This window comes from Hordeum vulgare, chromosome 6H (genome assembly GCF_904849725.1).
Source record: "Hordeum vulgare subsp. vulgare chromosome 6H, MorexV3_pseudomolecules_assembly, whole genome shotgun sequence".
Lineage (NCBI taxonomy): Eukaryota > Viridiplantae > Streptophyta > Magnoliopsida > Poales > Poaceae > Hordeum > Hordeum vulgare.
Window position 1 is genome coordinate 473,485,932 of NC_058523.1, and position 14,203 is coordinate 473,500,134.

At 45.5% G+C, this 14,203-nt stretch overlaps 1 protein-coding gene across 1 annotated transcript; it reads left to right on the forward strand.

Annotated features, from left to right (window-relative positions):
- Positions 1-13,090: 13,090 nt before the first annotated feature.
- On the forward strand, positions 13,091-13,554 carry LOC123406207 (protein STIG1-like). Its single transcript, XM_045099682.1, has one exon. It carries the CDS (start codon positions 13,154-13,156, stop codon positions 13,541-13,543), a length of 390 nt encoding a protein of 129 aa, XP_044955617.1. The 5' UTR covers positions 13,091-13,153; the 3' UTR covers positions 13,544-13,554.
- Positions 13,555-14,203: the final 649 nt, after the last annotated feature.

Genomic DNA, 14,203 nt, shown 5'->3' on the forward strand with positions numbered 1-14,203 from the left:
TGTTGCGGCGGGCGCTGCGTGGATCTGCTATCCGACAAGAAGAACCGCGGCACCTGCTCTAACCACTGCGAGAACAAATGCAACTACGGCTTCTGTGACTATGCGCAGTAATCTGAGTCGTTCAACACTATTGTGTGCCATCCAAAGTCTTAGTTGAATACCTGCACTATATATTGTGCATGCGCATGAAGAAGCAAGGGAGGCATTGAGCTACATTTCCCAAGATACTGATTTACTATAATTATTGACAGCCCTTATAATAGGACAAGAAATTGTGATAATTGGTACTGCTACTGTTGTAGGAGTGCTATCCCATTAACTGAAAATATTCTCATATCAGTTTATCCACCCGTGAATAAGAACGAAACCGGTGAAATCCGTACATTGAGATTGTGATTAATTAGTGTGCTTTATTAGCCATCCTGCAAGATCGTGAGTGCGGAAACACATTGTTTAATCGACATCCTTGCAGTACTATTACAGTTACTTCAAAAGAGAATGTACGTCTATAAATGTTTAAAAAATGTGAGAAGGACAAAACAACATATATCAAAATTCTCTAACTTTACAAGCCCATCTTTAAAAGTGGAAAATAAGAACTTGGGTCCTGGGTATATCAACATTGTCCGCATAACCTAGCCAGCAGGGCCTCCGCAATATTCGACGATGTCTCTCAATTTCTGGAACACCCTCGGATTACCATTACCCTGCCTTCGAGGGTGTTTCTGAGATTCATAAATGTTATCACTTGCAAATTTCATATACATATAGTCAAGTGTGAAAATGCCCAACAACTAGTAACCAGAGGGGTTTGCTCCTCTCTTTTTTTCACGGCGGATCACATGATGCAGGCTACCGGATATGAGAGTCGCGGCAGGAACCCCTTAGCCCCAAGTCCATTTGAAACAAATGATCATGGTGCCTGGTCTAGGTTCTAATTAGAGAACCTACTGATCCAGAGAGATAAAAAATCAAGAGAATAGATGTTCGCTCTCTACCTATCAATGCATTGATATGCTTCCATACGTATTCAGAAAAAGAATAGTTGTTTGCCATTTGTTCGAACACAATGTTTCAGGACTTACAACATCCACTAGGAAACAAGTAGCATTCTAAAATGTGTACAATCATTTTTTGTATTCATGTCTGACTATCAATATATCAGTATATAACTTATTTGACTTCACAAAGTGAACTAATAAGATTTGTCATGATGCAACCATGAAATACGTCTTACACAATGATGGTGCTTCTCTATAAGGCAAGCATTTTGGCCTCTCTTTTCTACTCCCCTTTTCTGTACTGTACTTTCCTTTAATATAATTTTTGTACAAATACTCCTAAAAATTAAAAATACGCATAGTATAAAAAATCCCTCATTCTTTTCTGTAGAAATAAAATAAGGCAAACGTATAAGTTGCCACACTACTAGAACCGTCATTATTGTCGAGTTTCACTACTAGAATCATCATTATTGACGAGTTTTAAGGAAACTCGACAGAGCACATATTAAACTCGGTGAACTATTCACCAAGTTCTAAACTCGACGCAAGACACTTGGCTGGACGACCCCCGGTATTCATTTCTAATGCTGAGTGCTTTTTATCATGAACTCAGTGAATATATAAACAATGTTTATCGAGTTTTGGTTGAAAAAAAATTGGCGAATCCCATTGTCAGACTAGACGCACCGTTAATGGAATTGCCACGTGGCACAACTCGCTGCCGAGTTTTCTATGGCTAAATTCTACAAATAATGACCAATGGGAAATATCCATGTGTCAGCACACATTGCCCAAAATAGCTAGACCTAGGCTTCGGTAACCAAATGGTGCGAGGCTGGGGTTTGTTGTTAAACATGGATACTTGAATATACCATAATATTATTCTATGAGGTTTCTGGTCATAATTGAATTTTTTTATGTTCAAATAATTTGAAATTGTGGTAACTACTGTTGCACAATAAGCTAGTCTAGCTAGCACCTTGATCTGTCAGTGTTAGTTTTCCTTCAGTCAAGTTTCAGCTAGAGGTTTTTCAGTCAAGTTCAGTTAGCGCAGGTTTAGCCGTCAGGTTAGTGAGCCCATCTCCCGCAAGACGTGGTATGTGCGATCTGCGGAGAGTTTGTTGGAGCCGTGGACTGAGTGCTCGATCGTGGGATGGTACGATCCAGTAGGAGCGCCAGAATCGCGGCATGGTTGTTTCATTTCCAGCAAATAAAGAGGAGAAGAACTGAAATGTAGCAAACAGTTCGAGCTGCACAAAACAACTCACCATTGACGTAGCCTCGAGTTCTCTGGTAGCTAGTGGCAACAACTGGCATCAGAGCCATGGCGGGAACCCCGACAATCGGCAGCGACCGGGGTAGATAGTGGCAACAACTGGCATCAGAGCCATGGCGGGAATCCAGAAAACAGGCGGCGCCCGGTCAGAGACGCCTCCGCGCGCCGTTCTAGGATCGGAGAAGAACTCGGCGCCGCGATGATACGATGGTGTAGTAGGTGGTGCAGCCGGCATCTTCGAGTGGCGCGTTCCCAATGCTGACGCGCATCAACTACGCGGAGTGGGCGCTGCTAATGAAGGTTTACCTCCAGGCCCATGAGTGGTGGGGGGTTGTGGCTCACGGTGAGGCCTCCTACCACGACGAGCGCAACGCCATGATCACCATCCTTCGAGGCCTTCCAGTGGATGTACTGATCGTGGTAGGCGAGAAGGAGAATGCCAAGGAGGCGTGGGATGCCATCGCCACGCAGCGTCTTGGTGCCACACGGGTGCGGGAGGCCAACGCGCAGAAGCTCCGCCGCGATTTTGAGTGCATCAATTTCCGCGACGGGAGACAATCGATGACTTCTCGCTTCGCCTCTCCGGCATCGTCTCGGGACTACGCGCTCTCGAAAAAACCCTGGAGGAATCAAAGGAAGTAGAAAATTTTCTTCGTGTTGTGCCGTAACAATTCGCATAGTGGCCATCGCAATCGAGACGCTGCTGGACATCAGCACACTCTCACTGGATGAGGTCACCGGAAGACTGCGCGTCGTGCAAGACCGCCTCGATGATGCGCATGGCGGCGGCGGCTGCCAGGGTGGCCGCCTGCTCCTCACTTGGGAGGAGTGGGAGGCTCGTCATCACCAAACCCGTCCACCTGGTCCTCATTCGGGCGGAAACAACAACCGCGGGAGGGGTAGGGGTCGCAGTCGGAGGCGGCCGAGGAGGCGGACACGATGGCGTGCGTGGTGGCGACTACCCCGACAAAAGCGGCGGTGACAGAGAAAAATGCAGGTACTGCGGCATCAAGGGTCACTGGGCCCGTGAGTGTAGGAAGAAGAAAAGGGACGAGGATGCCCTCCTAGCCCAAGCATATGAGGACATCGCCCCACAGTTGTTGTTTGCCGAGGCGTTTGGGCTCACTCATCACAAGCAGGACACATCTGGAGGTGCTGCCGCAATGGTTCCCGCTGGCGAGAACGTGGGCATGAATGCAGCTCTGGAGCACGCCGACTCGATGCTGGACACAATCTACCTCAACGAAGAACAGGAAAATATCACTCCTGCCATCGACGGCGCCACCGTCGAGGACGCGCTATGGTACCTCGACACCGGGGCTTCCAACCACATGACCGGCGATCACGCGGCTTTCACCGAGCTTCACACTGACATCACCCTATCTGTACGGCTCGGGGATGGGTCAGTGGTGCGGATCGAGGGACGTAGCAACATCGTCTTCTCCATCAACGAGGGAGTGCAACACGCCTTCATGGACGTATACTTCATCCCCACACTCAAGAGCAGCGTGGTGAGCCTGGGGCAGCTCGATGAGAACGGTTGCGATATCAACCTGCGATGGGGCGTGCTCACCATCCACGACCGGCACACTCATCGTCAAGGTACATAGATCACCAAATTGTCTATACAAGATGAATTTATGCCATGTCCGCCCAGCGTGCCTTTCCGTACGCACCGATAGTGTGTCATTGCGATGGCATGCTCGCTTCGGGCACCTGCACGCTGACACACTGCAGAGGATGGCGCGAGCAGGGATGGTGCGAGGGCTGCCTGACATCGAGCACACAGGAGAGCTCTGCCAGGCGTGCCTCATGGGCAAGCAGCGCCGGGCACCGTTCCCTCAGGCGGCCAAATACAGAGCAGAGTCGCCATTTGATCTTGTTCACGCAGACCTCTGCAGGGCGATCACGCCGGCACCACCAGGAGGACGGCGCTACTTCCTGCTCCTCGTGGATGGCCAGAGCCGATACATGTGGCTCACCTTGTTGTCAACCAAGGACGAGGCTGGGGCAGCGATCAAGAAGTTCCACGCGAGTGCAAAGGCGCACGCACGCCACAAGTTGGGCACGCTGCGCACAGTCCGCGGCGGGGAATTCACGTCTGCGGCGTTGGGTGAGCACTTCGCAAGGACCGGCGTCCAGCGGCATCTGACAGCACCATACTCACCGCAGAAGAACGGTGCTGTCGAGAGGCGCAACCAGACGATGGTGGGCATGGCAAGGAGCATGATGAAGGCCAAGGGCATGCCAGACTACTTCTGGAGCGAGGCGGTGACTACGGCTGTCTATCTCCTGAATTGGGTGTTCACGCGCTGCGTCGACAGGGTGACTCCTTAAGAGGCATGGCACGACAAGAAGCCAGAGGTGAGTCATCTGTACGTGTTTGGGTGTGTGGAACATGTCAAGAACGCACGCCCAAACCTCGGGAAACTGGACGACAGGAGCATGCCCATGGTCTTCATTGGGTATGAACCTGGCTCCAAGGCGTACAGAGTCTACGACCTGGCAAGCCGTCGGGAGCACGTCTCTCGCGACATCGTGTTCGACGAGAACGTGAGCTGGGACTGGAGCAACGAGAGGTGCACACGGGCGGTACCTTCACGGTCGACTTCATGTCACATGGCAGCTCAGCAGAAGCACCAGCGCCAAGATCATCATCGGCGCCACATGTTCCAGCGGTCGCGGCAACCAATTCTGCCGTGGCGACACCCAAGTCCACGGCCACAACAGCTGATCGAACCCAGGTGGGCGGCGTGATGCCCACGTGTGCTAGTTGGCAGGACGTACAGTTCGCCACTCCGCCACCATATGATCCGTGTAATGCCCCAGATGAAACCTTGCCATATTTGGAAACATTTCATGTTTAGATCCATGATGTTATCCTTTGGAGTTATCATTTCATGTGATCATGTGGATTACTTTCATGTCTTCTCTCATGCATCATACCATTCAATGCATCATGTATTCTCCTTGTGTTGTGTTGATGTTGTTGCTTGATCCTTCATGAGTGCATGTGCTATATGGTGTGATGTGGTGTTTGCAAGTTTGAGTTTCAAACTATGTTAGTTTTCAAACTAGATTTCAAAAGGCCCCTTCTTCTTTATTCACTTGAGCTCAAGTTTAACTTGCTCCAATCCTGTTTTAAAAATGTAGATTATTTAGTGTCTTTTCTTGTGGATGTGGATATGTGACTAGGGATTTTCAAAACTTTGCTTAAATGGGGTTTTATTTACAAAATAGATTAAATTAATTATGTTTTGTAATTATTATATTTGTTCCAAAAATCATCTTTGTATTTTATTTAATTGCGTCATAATTCCCTTATGACCAGGGTTATTTTACTTTTATTTTTGGAGCCCTAGAATTCCCTGGGTGATTTATTTTGCAATGGTTTTGTTTTAAATAGATAAACCCTTTGGGTTTTTCTCTCTGTTTATGTGTCAGCCCGATGCCGACGCCCCAGAAGATTTCCCTTATTTCCGTTTCCGTCGTGTGATTATTTTTATTTGTTGCATCATCTTTTAGTTTGCATCATGGCATCTTGCATCATCTGTTGCGTGTGTGTGTTTTGAGTGTGTGCTTCAAGTGCTCTCAGAGTCTTTAGTGCAATAGAAACTCCCCTCTCCTCTCCTAATTCTTTTGAGGTAATTCCAGTTTCTGTTTTGCCTTAAATAAAATGGTCCTCCTATTTTAAAAAAGTATTCTTATTATTTGGGGCAACCCTCTGGTTTTAGTTTTTATTTCTTCTTTTGTTTTATTGCAAAATAGAGTCTCATTTTTATTTATAAAAGGGTTTTATTTTATTCTTCAAAAGGTCCCAATCTATTTTAATTTATTGGGGTATGTTTTCAAGGAGCCCAAAAGTATTTTTTTGTTTAATTCTTTTCTTTGTGTGTGGTTTACTGTTATAATTTAAAACAAGGGAAAACGGGAGAGAGAGAGTTGCCAGCCTGAGCCAAGCCTGTCCAAGGCCAAGCCGGCCCAAGGCCCAAGCGGCCTCTCCTATCAATAGCGACACGGAGGGATCCTCCCGATCCCATCTCCCCCTCGTTCCTCCATCCGCCGTCGTCCTCCCCATGCCCTCGCGCTGCAAACCTCCCCCTAGGCCGATTCCCCCTCCCTGATCTCCCTCACTCGCGACCAGGGGCAGCTCCCATGCCCGGAGCCAGCCTGCCCGAGCTGCCCCACGTCGCAGCCTCCCTGCCGCAGGAGCTCGCCGCCGCGGCCCCAAGCCGGTTGCTCGCCCCGTCGCCGGCCACAAGGAACCGCAGCAGCTCCCCTGTCCGCCTGCCGGTCGCCGTTCCCGACAGGGACCGCGAGGTCCTCCCCATGGCGCCCTAGCCGGCCGCCGATCCCGCGCGCCCCGCCGTGCTCGCCTCCCATGCTCCATGCCGAGCTCCCGGTCGCCACATGCTGTTGTTGCCGTGCTGCTGCCACTTGCTTGCCTGACCGCGTTGCTTGCTGCTGAGTTTGCTGTTGTTGCTGCTAGCTGTTGGCTGCTAGTTGCTAGCCGCTGTTGCCGATGCCGTTGCTGCTGCTAGCCGACGCCGCCTGTTGCTGACGAGGTTGCCGTGTGTAGCTGTTGCATGCTGCTATGCTGCTTGGTGCTGTAGTTGCTGTCGGCTGTTGTTTGCTGTTGCTGTTGCTTGCCTGCCTGCGCCGATGTTGTTTGTTGTTGCTATGCTGTGTTGCTTGTTGTAGCTTGCCTGCTAGTTGCTGTTGCTTGTGCATGCTCCTGCCGCTTGCTAACGCTGTAGTTTGCTGCTAGTGATGCTTGATGCTTGCTGATGCCGCTGCTGTCGTTGCTAGCTGCTAAGCTGCTTGCTGCTTGCTGCTTGCTTGTAGCCACCAACGGTCTACTTAGTTGCTACTTGCTGTTGCATTGCCTTGCCCTATTTCCTTTTGGGAACGTCGCTGAAGACTTCGTGCACTGTCCCCGCCACCGTGGATCCGACAAGTTCGCCAAGTACCACGACGTCCTCGACGACCCCGAACATCTACGGAACCGTGTTCGACTACCGGCGTGAAGACCCGTGTACCACTACGCCAAATGTTCGACTACCGGTGTGAAGACCCGTGTACCACTACGCCAAATGTACGACTACCATCGATGAGACCCGTGTATAACGACTTCTGTTGGGGAACGTCGCATGGGAAACAAAAAATTTCCTACGCGCACGAAGACCTATCATGGTGATGTCCATCTACGAGAGGGAATGAGTGATCTACGTACCCTTGTAGACCGTACAGCAAAAGCGTTAGTGAATGCGGTTGATGTAGTGGAACGTCGTCACGTCCCCCGGTCCGCCCCGCGAACTATCCCGCGATCAGTCCCACGATCTAGTGCCGAACGGACGACACCTCCGCGTTCAGCACACGTACAGCTCGACGATGATCTCGGCCTTCTTGATCCAGCAAGAGAGACCGAGAGGTAGAAGAGTTCTCCGGCAGCGTGACGGCGCTCCGGAGGTTGGTGATGACCTTGTCTCAGCAGGGCTCCGCCCGAGCTCCGCAGAAACGCGATCTAGAGGAAAAACCGTGGAGGTATGTGGTCGGGCTGCCGTGGAAAAGTCGTCTCAGATCAGCCCTAAAACCTCCGTATATATAGGTGGGAGAGGGGGAGCCTTGCCTTGAGGCTCAAGGAAATAAAATAAGCCCTAAAATCCCTCATTCTTTTCTGTAGAAATAAAATAAGGCAAGCGTATAAGTTGCCACACTACAAGAATCGCCATTATTGTCCAGTTTCACTACTAGCATCATCATTATTGACGAGTTTTAAGGAAACTCGACAGAGCACATATTAAACTCGGTGAACTATTCACCGAGTTCTAAACTCGGCGCAAGACACTCGGCTGGACGGCCCCCGGTATTCATTACTACTGTCGAGTGCTTTCTATCATGAACGCAGTGAATATATAAACAATGTTTATCGAGTTTTGGTTGGAAAAAAATTGGCGAATCCCATTGTCAGACTAGACGCACCGTTAATGGAATTGCCACGTGGAACAACTCGCTGCCGAGTTTTCTATGGTTAAATTCAACAAATAAGGACCAATGGGAATTATCCATGTGTCAGCAGACATTGCCCAAAATATCTAGACCTAGACTTCGATAACCAAATGGTGCGAGGCTGGGGTTTGTTGTTAACATGGATACTCGAATATAACATAATATTATTCTATGAGGTTTCTGGTCATAATTGAAATTTTATTTTTAAATAATTTGAAATTCTGGTAACTGCAGCCACACAGTTACCAACAAATATGTGGAAAATAGTTAGGCCAACTAGAAATTGAAGTCTGAAATAAATATTGCTAGGTGGGCTCGGTTAGCGAAGGGGTTAGTAAAGTGACATGGCTCACCTGTAGGATTTGCAACAAGGATCTACTGTTGTTTCTCCAGGGTGAGCAACCTTCATCCGAATTTCACTAGTTGATCGACATCATCCATGTATGTGTGGTGTTCCATCTTTAGCTAGTGTTCATAGTTCAAGAATGTGAGAATGCCTGAAACCAACACCATGAACACACAAGTTTTCTCTTTCTTTATGCCACTATTTTAGATTCCCAACTTATTCTTGTGATGTCGCCTTCGAAGACTACATCACTATGACGCTACAAATGTTAGCGACAATGGAGAAACAAATCATCATGACGTCGATGGTGTCCCTTCTTAGGTTAGTATCAGTGTCACAAAATGGTAACTTGCTTGTATGCAATGGTTTGTTCTTATCTTGTGAACTGACTTGTTAGTCTATTTCCTAGTTTGGCAGTCTCTGTATAATGGCACAACTTTTGGCATAGTTGGTGCAAGTACCAAAGTAGAGGAGTTTTGTTTCTCCAAATGATTTTAGCACATCTACATGAACACACCCGTTTTTTAGGGAAAATGTCAATGCTTTATAGTCCTAAAATATTAGTTTCAGGAACAAGGCCAATATTTCCATCGCTTGAAAATACGTTGCATATTAGGTTTCATTATGATGAGTTTTTAAGCAATATATATCCTATCACCTATTAGCACGTATTTATTTTATGTGACATAAAGTTGTTGTCATTAGATTCGTATTCTTATGTACTCCTTGTGTATCACAAATTTGTTTGTGATTACAATTGTGTATCACAAATTTTATATACTAATAGTGTAGTTTTGTTGACCAAACAGTTTACCTTATTCACATGATAATTTGAAATAGCGGTAGTATACGCATAGCTTTAAAAAACAAACAGGTAACCAGAACTGATACCTTGACCCGTTTTTTATGGTGTGCCGGTCTTTTAACAAAGAAATAGCAAAATATTAAGAAAATTGTGTGTAAACTAGGAATCAAGCTTTGAACCTGAACAACCACCAACTCGGCTGGCTACAATGTGTCATTTAATAGTAGATGACAACCAATATTAAATGTATTCATTTGATCAAGAATCAATCTTTTAGAAAAATAAATTAGATGTTTCAGAGTTTTGTTGTTATTGAACCAGCTGAACGAACGGTTCGACTGTTAATAACATAAATCGGTAGCCTCATCGGTTCGATTGTTGGTTTGGTTTTCTAAACTATGAGTATGTGACAGGTAGACATGATGCCCAAAGCCCCAAACCCAAGGCTTAGGTTAGCCCTTACCTCGCTTTTGGGTTTCGAAGTTAAATTGTCACCTCTCATGAATAAAAATGACTTCCTGCAAAGCAAGTTGACGTTTCTTTAATCCTCGATGATCATTCCATAGTCCCATATACTATTTGCATACACATCGTTCACCACTGAAAGATAATCCATAACCACCACAATCTTGGGAAGATGATCTTATCGTATATAGATCTTAACGGGTTTTCTGTATCTGGGCTAGGTACAGTGTATTGTTTATTTAAATTAACAGAGGATGCCTTGATGGCTTTTATCCCTCTGCTGCATGACTTGAGGGTGTAGCATGTAAAGCCACCACCATACATGTGCATTAATTTGAGTATTGATTTTATCCTACTTAATCATTGCTTAGTTTATTATAAGTCTCTTGCTTAAAATCATGCATCACGTCTAGCATGCGAGGACCGCCAGCACTTGGTTCATTGCACCCCATGCATTAATTATTCAAAATTATGCTATGTGGAGCTTTACTGAAGTTTACTTTAGTTACACTTCGTGCTATGACAATCTCGCAACCCTTCTCTGTTCTCAACACTCTTGTTATGAACTGGTTGCTTATCATGTACCTGGATTATGGATTGATCAACGTTTAATTAATCTTTCTCAAACCTCTACACTCCCTGGAAACGTTGTACCTGGAAACTTTAGTTTATTTTTAATCAGTTTTACGTTCTAGACCAAAGTGGCTGCTTGGCATCATGTTGAAGTCAAATTTTGCATCGAATGTCAACCTCAAGAGAGCTGAGCTAACCCGCTGACTTCCTGCATCGAATGTCAACCTCAATTATGACCAAAGTGGCTGATAACCAAATGGTGCGAGGCTGGGGTTTGTTGTTAACATGGATACTCGAATATAACATAATATTATTCTATGAGGTTTCTGGTCATAATTGAAATTTTATTTTTAAATAATTTGAAATTCTGGTAACTGCAGCCACACAGTTACCAACAAATATGTGGAAAATAGTTAGGCCAACTAGAAATTGAAGTCTGAAATAAATATTGCTAGGTGGGCTCGGTTAGCGAAGGGGTTAGTAAAGTGACATGGCTCACCTGTAGGATTTGCAACAAGGATCTACTGTTGTTTCTCCAGGGTGAGCAACCTTCATCCGAATTTCACTAGTTGATCGACATCATCCATGTATGTGTGGTGTTCTATCTTTAGCTAGTGTTCATAGTTCAAGAATGTGAGAATGCCTGAAACCAACACCATGAACACACAAGTTTTCTCTTTCTTTATGCCACTATTTTAGATTCCCAACTTATTCTTGTGATGTCGTCTTCGAAGACTACATCACTATGACGCTACAAATGTTAGCGACAATGGAGAAACAAATCATCATGACGTCGATGGTGTCCCTTCTTAGGTTAGTATCAGTGTCACAAAATGGTAACTTGCTTGTATGCAATGGTTTGTTCTTATCTTGTGAACTGACTTGTTAGTCTATTTCCTAGTTTGGCAGTCTCTGTATAATGGCACAACTTTTGGCATAGTTGGTGCAAGTACCAAAGTAGAGGAGTTTTGTTTCTCCAAATGATTTTAGCACATCTACATGAACACACCCGTTTTTTAGGGAAAATGTCAATGCTTTATAGTCCTAAAATATTAGTTTCAGGAACAAGGCCAATATTTCCATCGCTTGAAAATACGTTGCATATTAGGTTTCATTATGATGAGTTTTTAAGCAATATATATCCTATCACCTATTAGCACGTATTTATTTTATGTGACATAAAGTTGTTGTCATTAGATTCGTATTCTTATGTACTCCTTGTGTATCACAAATTTGTTTGTGATTACAATTGTGTATCACAAATTTTATATACTAATAGTGTAGTTTTGTTGACCAAACAGTTTACCTTATTCACATGATAATTTGAAATAGCGGTAGTATACGCATAGCTTTAAAAAACAAACAGGTAACCAGAACTGATACCTTGACCCGTTTTTTATGGTGTGCCGGTCTTTTAACAAAGAAATAGCAAAATATTAAGAAAATTGTGTGTAAACTAGGATTCAAGCTTTGAACCTGAACAACCACCAACTCGGCTGGCTACAATGTGTCATTTAATAGTAGATGACAACCAATATTAAATGTATTCATTTGATCAAGAATCAATCTTTTAGAAAAATAAATTAGATGTTTCGGAGTTTTGTTGTTATTGAACCAGCTGAACGAACGGTCCGACTGTTAAAAACATAAATCGGTAGCCTCATCGGTTCGATTGTTGGTTTGGTTTTCTAAACTATGAGTATGTGACAGATAGACATGATGCCCAAAGCCCCAAACCCAAGGCTTAGGTTAGCCCTTACCTCGCTTTTGGGTTTCGAAGTTAAATTGTCACCTCTCATGAATAAAAATGACTTCCTGCAAAGCAAGTTGACGTTTCTTTAATCCTCGATGATCATTCCATAGTCCCATATACTATTTGCATACACATCGTTCACCACTGAAAGATAATCCATAACCACCACAATCTTGGGAAGATGATCTTATCGTATATAGATCTTAACGGGTTTTCTGTATCTGGGCTAGGTACAGTGTATTGTTTATTTAAATTAACAGAGGATGCCTTGATGGCTTTTATCCCTCTGCTGCATGACTTGAGGGTGTAGCATGTAAAGCCACCACCATACATGTGCATTAATTTGAGTATTGATTTTATCCTACTTAATCATTGCTTAGTTTATTATAAGTCTCTTGCTTAAAATCATGCATCACGTCTAGCATGCGAGGACCGCCAGCACTTGGTTCATTGCACCTCATGCATTAATTATTCAAAATTATGCTATGTGGAGCTTTACTGAAGTTTACTTTAGTTACACTTCGTGCTATGACAATCTCGCAACCCTTCTCTGTTCTCAACACTCTTGTTATGAACTGGTTGCTTATCATGTACCTGGATTATGGATTGATCAACGTTTAATTAATCTTTCTCAAACCTCTACACTCCCTGGAAACGTTGTACCTGGAAACTTTAGTTTATTTTTAATCAGTTTTACGTTCTAGACCAAAGTGGCTGCTTGGCATCATGTTGAAGTCAAATTTTGCATCGAATGTCAACCTCAAGAGAGCTGAGCTAACCCGCTGACTTCCTGCCCATGAACATTTCGATATAAAGCGCGATCCTTGAGAGACATTCCCTCCTCACATAAAACACACCCCTCAGCTAATCAAGAGCAACGAGCCAGGCACCTCCAGCTGCATTACTTGTTCTTGTCTGTACAATGGCGAACGCCGCCCTGCTTGTCCTCATCACCGTGCTGGCCACTACCAGCGGCATCGCTTCAGCCACGGTGGGCAGCCGCGGAACCCAACGACCGTCGGCAAGGAGGAGCCGATTTCTGCTTGTTGTCCACCCACCTCTACCGGCGCACGAGTGCTCGAAGAAGTCGGCTGAAGCATGCGTCGCAACGAGGACGACGTGCTGCAGCGGCCAATGTGTGGACACCGCCGCCGGCGCCCAGCACTGCGGCGGCTGCAACAAGGCGTGCAAGCACGGCCGGACGTGCTGCAGCGGGAGCTGCGTAGATCTGCTCTCCGACAAAAGAAACTGTGGCACCTGCTCTAAGAAGTGCAACAAGTGTAGCTACGGCTTCTGTGACTACGCACAGTAATTAATCGAGCATGTTCCCGTGGTTCGACTGAAAGATCTACACTACTATATCATATACTTATGTGCTCACAATTAATGATTGTTCATCTAGTGTTCGTGCCTTCAAATATTATCCAAAGCTTAATTGCCGAAAAAGAGTATTGCCCACCTTCATAGACGATAAAGCATAAGCCACGAGCCATTCAAGTATGTATGCTTTGTAATAGCTTTTAGTACATATCGTGCATACCTTATATTTGTGTACAACTCTTCTATATAAATATAACTGGTAAGCCGCCCCTAGAGGTGTGCAGTCCACCCCAAATCGTACGTATAAACTCTTGTTTTACATGGTATATACAATATCAGTTTAGGTGGATCAACTCTTTCCGCCGCCGCCTGTCACACATGCATCCCCATAATGCGGTGGACAGCTGTGTGCGTGGGCCAGGTGGCGGGGGCCACCGGCCAGGGTGATTGTATAAGTAATGTGTGTGGGTAAGGAAGGGGGTATGTAATGTATGAGACTTTGGATTCTTTCCCTACTCCCCTATACGTCCACCTAACTTCCTCTATACCTCACCTCCTTCCTCAATAAAGCAATTTTAATCTCATCCCCTTTTACCCCTGTACCGATCTCTTGGATCATCGGGGCGTTACAAATTGATATTCAGAGCCTCGT

Bases quoted from the DNA above. Each gene is read 5' to 3' on its own strand.
- LOC123406207 (XM_045099682.1), top strand. From the start codon at position 13,154: ATGGCGAACGCCGCCCTGCTTGTCCTCATCACCGTGCTGGCCACTACC.